General features: G+C 67.2%; 2 protein-coding genes across 3 annotated transcripts; one reads left to right on the top strand and one right to left on the bottom strand.

Moving 5' to 3' along the window:
• Nucleotides 1–783: 783 nt before the first annotated feature.
• Nucleotides 784–2,045, bottom strand: LOC102447814 (uncharacterized). Its single transcript, XM_006117378.3, has one exon. It carries the CDS (start codon nucleotides 1,929–1,931, stop codon nucleotides 1,266–1,268), a length of 666 nt encoding a protein of 221 aa, XP_006117440.2. The 5' UTR covers nucleotides 1,932–2,045; the 3' UTR covers nucleotides 784–1,265.
• RNF183 (ring finger protein 183) lies at nucleotides 1,354–7,863 on the top strand. Of its 2 annotated transcripts, none has more exons than XM_075905229.1 (2): nucleotides 1,354–1,490; nucleotides 6,974–7,863. In XM_075905229.1, exon 2 carries the CDS (start codon nucleotides 7,066–7,068, stop codon nucleotides 7,627–7,629), a length of 564 nt encoding a protein of 187 aa, XP_075761344.1. In that variant the 5' UTR covers nucleotides 1,354–1,490; nucleotides 6,974–7,065; the 3' UTR covers nucleotides 7,630–7,863. The 2 variants fall into 2 exon arrangements, with proteins under 2 accessions (XP_075761344.1, XP_075761343.1); XM_075905228.1 differs by lacking the exon at nucleotides 1,354–1,490 and adding an exon at nucleotides 5,831–6,159.
• Nucleotides 7,864–9,659: the final 1,796 nt, after the last annotated feature.

Below are 9,659 nucleotides of genomic sequence, written 5' to 3'. Positions count from 1 at the left end.
CCAGGTCACCATCCAAACCCTCTGCACTCCCCTGCCCAAGGTCACAACACCCTCCCAGATCCTGTACCCCCGCCTACACCCCTCCCCTAGGCCAGAATCCTCTCCTGCACCCAAACACCATCCCAGACCCTGCACCCCAATCCCCTGATCCACAACCCCCTCTCTCCTTCACCCAACTGCCCTCTCAGACCTCACACCATCTCCGGCACCCTAGTCCTTTACCCTGTGCGCCCTTCTGCCCCCAACCTCCGCCCTAGACCCTGCATCCCCTCCACAGAACAGTGCAGCCGCTGACCGATTACCAAAACCCTGGGCTATGTCTACACTGGTGGCTTCTTGCGCAAGAAAACGTCCACACTGCCAGGTGCGCGCTGTGTTTTTGCGCAAGAGCTCCCACGGCAGTGTGGACGCTCTCTTGCGCAAGAAAGCTCCGACGGCCATTTTAGCCAGAGGGGTTTCTTGCGCAAGCAACCCCTGCCGAGCGTCCACACTGCCCTCCTGCGCAAGAGGGCTCACACCTGTTAGAAAAGAGCAGAGCTCTTGCGCAAGACGCCCTCTCGTACCACGTCGCAGTGTGGACGCTCCGCGGAGTCTTGCGCAAGAACCCGCCAGTGTAGACACAGCCTGGGAGTGGCCCCCACCAAAATGATTCCCCTCCCCCAGTCTAGCGTGGGCTGGCTGTCCCTGTCAAATAGGAGCCGTCCGGCTCAGTTTGGAGGGAGGAGACGTTGGCCTTGTTCCCCCCCAGGCTGCACTCTCCCCCCTTGGCGGGCAGGTGGTTGCAGCTTCTGGCCATGCCGCCCTGGCGGGCTCCGGGAGTGGTGGGTGACATCACGCTCTGTGCCGCGGGTGAGCATGAGACCTTGCTGTGCGCCCGGCTGCATCCCTGCCCGGCCCAGCCCGATCGCCAAGCCCACTCTGAGCCCGGGGGCTGGACTCGGCCCCTGCTGTCAGCCCGGGCTGGTGCAGCAGGCCAAGCGGCTGCAGTCGGCCCCGCACAGGAATGTTTGGAACCGAACTCGGCCTGCGTGTACGTGCCGCTCCCCAGCTTCATCAGCCTCCCCCGGATCAACGTGGGGCCTGAATTCGCTCCTCAGAAACCTTCCCACGCTGGGCACGAGCAGAGCCCTTCGGCACAAGCCAGCAGCTGGGCCAGGCCCTTGGCAGAGCCCCTCACCAAGCCCGCCCTCCGGCCGGCTGCACGCCTCACCGGGCAGGAGGGAAGCAGCAGGCGTCCGGTGTCCCTGTGAGAGGCCAGCAGGCGGCTAGAAGCGCTGGGCACTGCTCAGATTGCTGCTCGGGGCAGCAGCTGTCGGCAGGGCCCCCGCCGGGCGCTGTCCCTTTGGAGCCCGGGCCATGTGGGAGCCTGGGATGAAGACGATGGGAAGAACGATCAACGCCAGCAGCAGGACAGCGCCCCAGAGCACGGCCAGGCGCCGCTCCCACACCAGCCGGCACAGCCCCCTGCACAGGGCCAGGCAGGGCGGCTGGTAGGTACCGATCAGGCCCCCTCCGCTGGCGTCCCGGGCCGCCGGGTTGTGTAACAGCTCCACTGTAACCAGCGTCTCGGGGGCGTCTTCTCCGACGCTCGCTGGCCTGGGCGAGGGCGGCCGCCTGGCCCAGCACAGCCTGTGTCCGTCTAGCCAGACCTCCTGCAGGGGCTGCTGCCACGGGGGGAGCTGGGCCACGATGTCCATGTTGGGCGGGAGCTTGGGGACCCCCCCGTCGGGGACGGGCACCGGGGCTGTGCAGAGCGGGCAGGGGAAGGCCTGGGCTGGTCTCACGAAGAGGCAGATCCGCGCCAGGCACTCCAGGCAGACGGTGTGAGCACACGGGAGGAGCAGGGGCCTCTGGAAGACGCTGTTGTAGGGGCTGTAGCAGACAGGACACTCCGGGGGCTGCGGCTCAGGCTGGTTGGGATGTCGGGCCATAGCCGGGGTCCAGCCCCAGCAGCCCGGCGCTGGTTAACCCGACGGGGCAGAGCGTTCCCTGCCCCTCGTCCTCGCTGGAGGCTTGTCCTTGCTGGGCCCCGGCTCGCGCGCCCTCCTCAGCCCAGCAGAAGGGCAGCGCCGGCCTGTTGTGAGTCCCTTCGCCTAGTAACCGGCATTGAGCTCTGAGCCTGGGTCAGGCCAGTCCCTCCCTCCTCACATAGCAACTGGGGCTGGGCGGGCAAAGGGGAGAGGCAGCCCTGGAGCCTCTGCACCCCGGGGCACGGCCGGCGCTCGCAGCACCCCCGCTGCGAAGGGCCAGCCGCCCAGTGGGGCCTGCCAGCCCCGGGGCCCCGCTGGGCAGGAGGCTACCGGGGAAAAGCCGAGCCCTGGCGAGCACTGACACAGCCGACTCCTCGCCAGCTCCGTCCTACGCCTCACGGAGCCCCCCAGCAGCGCCAGACGTCTCCAGCGCCGAGGGGCGCCCCCGGGACCCGTGCTGCCAGCAGGAGCAGGGCGCGCAAAGACCCGATCGATGCGTTAGTTGGCAAAGCGAAATCCCTTTCCCCGGCTCGCTCCCCACGCCCCGCGCCAGCCTGCCTCTTCCCGCCGCACTCCCCAGCTTCCTTCTCACCCGCCAGCCGCCCCCTCCCTCTCCCTGGACTGCAGCCTTTGCCTGCTGCTGGCCCCGCGCCTGCAGCACCTCCTGCCCTGGGGGCGGGTCCCAGGCTCCTGCAGTGGGGTGTTCCCGGCGTCGTTAGCGGGCGCCTTTGCCCGGCGCGGCCCCGCCGGTTCCTGCTCCATGGGCCGTGCGCCGGAGGGTGCCGCTTGGACTGACTCCCCAGTCTCCTGTCCGGGCGCCGCGGCTCAGCCCCCACGACTCTAGGGCGCCGCAGAGCACAGGAGCCCATCGCAGGCCAGCCGCCCCCGTCAGGTGGTACACACGGCTGGCTGTGCAGCCCGCTGCTGGGGGGCCTCCGCTCAGCCTCCGGCACACCAGACGGGCAGCGCTGGGACGCTTGTGGTGCCGGGGCTGGTGCCAAGCAACGCCAGGCTGCACTCAACCAAGCCCCGTGGCCGGGCTGCAGCTCGCTGGCGAGGGGCTGCTCTGCCAGGCCGGTGGCTCGGTGCTGCATAAGCTCCCAAGTCACCGTGCCCCTGCTAGGTGGGTGAAAAGGGGCTACCGGGCCGCTCTCCCCGGGGGAATCTGGTTCCAGAGGGGGCGTTTTGGGCAATTCAGGGCCCTGCACTGTCCCAGGTTTTCATCGATGCCCCCAACAAAACCGTAAAACCCTCCCTGGACACGTCTGCAGACACCAGCCCTGTAAATGGGGCCGAGGACGGGGCTACAGAGCCCTGGTGAGCCAGCACAACGTGCCTGTGGCCACGGCGCATGTACAGGCCCAGCTCTGGGCCCTAGCCCAGCCCAGAGTGTTTGTGTGTGGGGGGGGGGTCTGTCTTGGGAGCTTGGGGTGGAATAGTCGGTGGACAGGCTCCCAGTGGGCTGCCGTGGCCAGAAGGGCTGGTGGGCGCCTGGGCTGCAGACGGGACGCTCCAGAGAGCTGGTTCCCTGTCTGTGGCGCTGGTGCGGCTGCTGCTGGGCCCGCGTCCCACGCTCCAGAGACTGCTGGTGATTTGGGGGGGCTCAGAGACGAGCAGGAGAAGGAGGAACGGGCGAGACACCTGCCCTGGCGAGACGGGCGCCTGCAGCTCCCGGCACGCGGCCGACCAAGGGGCCGCTGGAGCCCAGGCTGCCAGGCCCTACCGGGGGGAGGGGGGGAGGTTTGCTGTGGACTCCTCCGTGGGCCAGGGGAAGGGCACGCCTGAGCCAGTGGCATGGGACACAGACCCACTGGGGCGCAGGGCCCATTTCTCATGCCTGGGGGGCGGCGCCTTGGACCAGGTTTCCAGGGTCGGGGCAGAGGCGCCGCCATCAGTGGCCACGTTTACACCAAGGGGCTGCTCTTGCTCCACAGGGCTCAGCCCGGGGGGCTCTCGGGGCCGTGCGCTCTGGGGCGCCCGGCTGCGTTCAGAGGCCCTGGCAGCGAGGACTCTGGGCGGGGCTGGCCCAACAGCAGGGCCAGAGCGGGGGCTGGGCTCACCCCTGCAGACTGACCCCACCCTGTGGGGAGGACGCCCACAGAACCCTTGGTTAAAGGCAGCTGGGGGGGGGCGGACGGGACAGTTTTCCTTGAGCCTGAGAGTCAAAGGGGCCCAGGGCGCCTGGCTGGTGCCACCGCTACAGGGGCAGCAGGAGCCGCTGGCCCCCCGGGACTAAACTGTCGCTGGAGCAGCGCTCCATGCAGCTCTGCAGGCTGGGGGGGGGGGGGGGGGCGGGGCTAAGGGCTGACTGCCCCCTCCCCCTTCCGGGGTGCAGAGCCCCACCCCCACACCTTGCCCTAGGCCCCATGGGGGTTGGCAGCCCTTCTGGTTAAAGGGCTGCTCCTTACATGGGGTGGCCCTGGCCACAGGAGCTGAGGGGGGTACCAGCCTTTCCAGCCCCCCAAGCACCAGCCATGGCACTCGCCTGAGAACGCTGGCGGGAGCCAAAGGGACCCGGCGGCTTCCCTGGCACCCAACGGGGCTCCCAGGGGTCCCTGGAAACCAGGCCCCTGCCCCGGCGACGTGTCCTGTGGCAGTGCGTCGCTGCCGGGCAGGGCTTTGTCCTCTGGCCGGGGGGACAGACGGCACTGGGCAGCGCTGCCCCAGCACATGCTCCAGGCCTTAGCCCCGCGCTGGAGCTGCGAGCGTGTGCAAGGCTGGGGCAGATGCTGCTGCCGTAGGCGGCGTCCCCGCAGGTCCCTGCTCGCACGGGAGGAGTGAGGGGGGGGCGAGCTGGGCTACAGGCTGCGCCCATCGTGGGCACGGTGCTAGCCGGGGCGTCGGGCGCACGGTGCTTGGCCCAGCCGGGGCCAGGAATTACTGGGCAGGCGGCGCGTGGGGCCGTGGAGACGTTCTCAGGCCGGCGCTGTCGTGAGTTCAGGCCCCGGCCCAAATGCATTTGCCAGCAGGCGCAGCTCAGGGCCCCCTGCCCCGGCACATGCGGCCCCCCCTTCTCCCCCCGACAGGGGCACGCCCATGGTCCTGCCTTTGGGCGGATCGCCATGGTAACCATTGCTTTGTCACAGTCCCCTGGAAGCGCTGCAGTGATGCAGCAAACTGGCCCCGCGCCAGCCGGGGCCTGCTGAGCCCACGGGCAGGCGGGGGCTGCGGGTTCAGTGGCCAGCAGCTGGAAGTGGGGTGGGGCGCGGGGCGACGGGCACCTCAAAGCCAGCGCAGGCCTGTGGCCAGTTGCCCTCCGTCGCCCTGGCCCCGCAGTGCTGCCGCGGGCACGTCCAAACTGGCAGGCCCTGGGGACGGCCCCGGCTAGCGGAGGGCCCCAAACGCAGTGGCCACATGTAGGCGTAAGGGCGTCAGGCCCAGGCTGGGGGCGGGCTGGCTGCCACGGGCCAGGCGTAGGCTGGGTTAGCCCAGGACACGGTGACACTGCGCTGCACTAAGCTGCTGTCATCCGAAAACAGCCCCCCCGGTGCCGCCAGTGCACTGAACCAGCCCTCAGGCAGAGCAGGGCTGGCACTGGGGGGGGGGGGACCCAGGCCGCTAGCCACAGCTGCCCCTCGGAGGGCCCTGCTGGAGGCCATTGGCGGGGCCAGCCCAGGGGCCCAGCGGGCGGAGCAGCAAAGAGCCAGGAGGCTGCATCGCGGGGAGCCGGGGCTGGGGCCAAGCGCAGTGTCGGGGTGTCATGGTCACAGGGAGCCCGGCCCCAGCGGAGACCCCCCCACGCAGCGAGGGGAGCAGGCCCCGCACAGCCACAAGGAGCCGGCAGGTGCTGCCTGTGGGCTGGGCTGGTTCCGCGGCAGGTGAACCTTGGCCCCTGGGTGCAAGCTGGTGCCCGGGGCCTAATTCCTCCAGTCGGTTTTATTCCCTCCCCCGCCCGCCTCTCCCGGGTGCCTGGTGCGCTCTGTAAACAACAGGCAGCCCCAGCCCTTTGGCGCTCACAGCTGAGCAGCGCTGCATGGCACTCGGCCGCACCTGCCTGGGGAGCGGGCACCGTGCACCCGGACCCGCCTCCTCTCCAGCAGACACCGGCGTGCGCAGGGCCCTGCTAGGGCACCGGGGGAGGAGGGGAGGCTCCGTGCATGGGGCAGTTTGCTCCCCTTTCTGGGGGGCTCCTGCTTAGCGATGCTGCTGGCGCTCGGCTCTGAGACCAGGCCCCCTCCGGAAGTAAGAAGTAAGTGTCCCCCGCGGCGCCCGCGGGCTGCCGGGAGGAGGAGTCTGTGACCCTTGCTGCCCCGGGGCAGGGATGGGGCCTCAGCGTGGCCGCCGGGGCCCCTCCTCGCCGGGCGTTCATGCTGCTCTCAGGGCTCCCCTCGGCATCAGAGCTCGGTGCCGCGTGCATTGACCAGCCGCCACTAGCTGGAGCCAAAGGCCTGAAGCTGCCGCCTGTCCCCTCTGCCCTAGCCCCTCGCCCCTCCCCGTGGGCAGGGCCCAGGGCACTGTGCTGGGGGGTTGGTAACCAGAGGCTGAGACGGTTGTCAAAGAGACTTGGCGCTCTGGCGGGAGGACACCGGCTCTGGGGGTACCAGACGCGCCGCGGGGTACGTTTGCACAGGGCCTGGTCCTGACTGGGCTGCTGCTGTTACTGGGGTACCCAGCTCGGGCGGGCCCCCGCTGGCCTGTGCCCACAGCAGCAGCCTGTGTTCCCCAGTCGCCGGCTGACTGAACGCACAGTCCTGCATTCGGGCAGGTCAGACCTCAGCGTCCCCTCCTTGCTGGGCGAAGGGCCTGGCATAACAGCTGCATGGCTGGCGAACCCCCTGCTCCCTGATCCCCCCGCGGCCGGCACTCCACCACTCTCCTGTTCCTGTGCCAGGGTTCCTCCCGGGTCCTGCCCGGGGCCAGGGTTCCTCCCTCCCAAGGGCTTTGCTGTTGCTGGCATGGATTGGTCCCTTGCTGTGTGCGGCTGGGTCTGCCCTGCCCGGCCCTAGCAGGGTCCGCGCAGGGGGTGCACAGGGATGCATCGTTAGAGCCTTGTGTTGTTCCAGGCAGCTGGTGAGATCAGCACCCCTGCAGCGTCCCCAGCCAATGTGCATCCTGGCCGCAGCAGCGGGAGAGGGCGCGCTGCCCTGCTGAGCCCATGGCAGAAGGGCCGCGTGGGGAGCCAGAGGCAGACTGCCCGGTCTGCTGGAACCCCTACGACAACACCTTCCGCACCCCAAAGCTCCTGGAGTGCCGCCACTCCTTCTGCATCGAGTGCCTGGCCCATCTGAGCCTGGTGTCCTCCGCCCGCAACCGGCTGCACTGCCCACTCTGCCGCCACCTCACCGTGCTGCCCTCCGATCAGCCCGTCACCGAGCTGCCCACCAACGCGGCTGTCCTGCGGCTGCTCAAGCTGGAGCCCAACCACGTCATCCTGGAGGGCCGGCAGCTGTGCCTCCAGACAGAGCGGAAGTCCCGGTACTTCCTGCGCCAGCCCAGGGTCTACACCCTCAGCCTGGGAACAGATTCTGAGTCCACGCCGGACAGCTCCCAGGATCCCCTGAGGCCGACCTCCGTCCCCAGCCGCTCTTCCCTCCAGCAGTGTCTCCGCAACCCCCAGCTTCGCACCTTCGCCTACCTCATGGCCGTCATCCTTGGCGTGACACTGCTGCTCATTGTCTTCATCTTCGGCCCCAAGCAGTTCCCATGGGGCATAGGCTGAGGGCCCGGCTGGCACCCACTGGAGCCTGGAGCTCAGCATCTTCTCACAGCAGGTCCCAGGCCACTTGGCGTCTGCTCTGGGCAGCGGAGACCTCTCTGCACCCCCAGGCCATGCCTGCGGGCTGTGGCTCGTGACCCTGGTCCCTGATCTCTTCCCTGGGACACACCCAGCCATGCTAGTGGCATGTGGCATGGCTGCCTTCCAGGCGCTGGGGCCAGACTGAGGCTCGTGCACTGCAGCAGCAGCAGCACATGATCAGCTGTGCTGCCTGGCAGAGGTTCTGGGCCCTGACGCAAGCTCCGGGGTGCACGGGTAAGGTATGAATCGCGGGCAACTAGCCTTTCTACTGGCCAGCCACGACCCAGGAGGAGGGGCTGCCGCAAACCCCAGCCCAGGAGGAAGGAGCTAGAAGCTTATGGCAAGAGATTTCTAGAGCTCACCTCTGACTCGGCTTGGCTCTCCTGGGTAATACTATGGCTCGGGGGGCCACTGAGGAAAACAAGGGGGCCGAGACATTCATGGCCACACGCTCACCCCATCCGGGGTGCCAAAGGGTGGGGGGGGGCGGTGTTGTTTCCATCTGCTCTACAAACAGCCCCTGGCCCACTGCCAGGACCTGGAAGCAATTTCATCTTTGTCCTTTGCAGCGAATTCTTGCTCTTTTGTGTCCGTGTTTACAATCAAATACACTGAGGTGCTAGCAGGGCCCTGGCTCCTCCGCTGCTCTCGGCCTCCTGCTTCACTTGCTTTTCTAGAGGCAAATAAATAAGCGTGGACAGTTTCTGTTGCAGGGGCAGACGTGGGGCGCCGGCTTCTAACAGAAAAGCACCAGTGTCTGTCCCGCCTCTGGCCAGGCCTGCGGCTCAGTGGGCAGCAGCTGTCTGCAGGGGCTGTTCTAACGCCCCAGGTTCACACTGACCGGCCGGGGCGGCTCAGCCCCACAATGGGCCCAGGAGCAGTGACTGTGATCCCAGCTGGCAGGACCTGCATGGGGTTCTCCCCGACAGCTCACTGCTTTAGGTCCAGCCCAGGATCTATGCAGCCCCGCTAAGACGGGAAACTGGGCACTGAGCAGCACTGGGCCTCGCTACCACGCAGGGGAGACCTTTCAGGAAGCAAGTCCTGAGCCAGGTGGGGTCTCTTCTCTTTGCACAGCACCCAGGCAGGGCTCCGACGGTGCTGCCTGTACAGGGGGCAATCAGCAAAGGGCGGGTAGGGCACCTCTGGCCCCCTGCCAGGTGGGATTAGTCTGCTGCCTGCAGTCACGGAAGCTTGGCCAGACTGGGCGGGAGGGGTACCGTATGCGGTCATGCAGCAGGGGCATTCCACCCCAGAGGTGGCTGCATTTCAGTGGCAGGAGCTGCGATCTAAGAGGTAGGGACATGCAGCAATGCTGGGAGAGGAGAGGGAAAGGGAGCGGGGGTACTGCTGTTCTAACTGAACAGTTTGTTTAGCCAGGGGGAATGGCCTTGGGCCACAGACTAGGGCTGAGAATGGTTAACAGGTAAGTACCAGCTGGGGCACCCTGTGCACTGCGGGCCCAGCCAACCCCGGTTAGCCAGTTAGCCAAGACACAGGGGCTCCGTCACACTGGCAGCTCCTTGTGCAAGAACTGTTTGGCGGAAGAGTTCTTGAGCAAAGTCTTCCACAAGAGAGCGTCTACACTGGCATGTGCTTTTGTGCAAGCGCGTCTGTGGCAGCGTGGATGCTCTTGCGCAAGAAAGCTCTGATGGCCCTGTTAGCCATAGGGGCTCCTTGCACTGGCCTCTTGCGCAAGAAATACGTAACCTGTCCACACTGGCCTCTTGCGCAAGAAATACGTAACCTGTCCACACTGGCCTCTTGCGCAAGAGGGCTTATTCCTCGAGGGGACAGGAGTAACTCTTCCGGAAGAAGCTGTTTTCCGACGCTGTGCTGTGAATTTACTTGCACAAGAACACGTGTGCAGTGCAGACACCTGGCAAGTATCGACGGAGCCAGTCAGGTAACCAGTTAAGGGGTTAAATGGGATTTTATGGCCCTACCACAGA

Source organism: Pelodiscus sinensis, chromosome 22 (assembly GCF_049634645.1).
Source record: "Pelodiscus sinensis isolate JC-2024 chromosome 22, ASM4963464v1, whole genome shotgun sequence".
Taxonomy (NCBI): domain Eukaryota; kingdom Metazoa; phylum Chordata; order Testudines; family Trionychidae; genus Pelodiscus; species Pelodiscus sinensis.
This window is presented reverse-complemented; position numbering and strand designations above follow the sequence as displayed.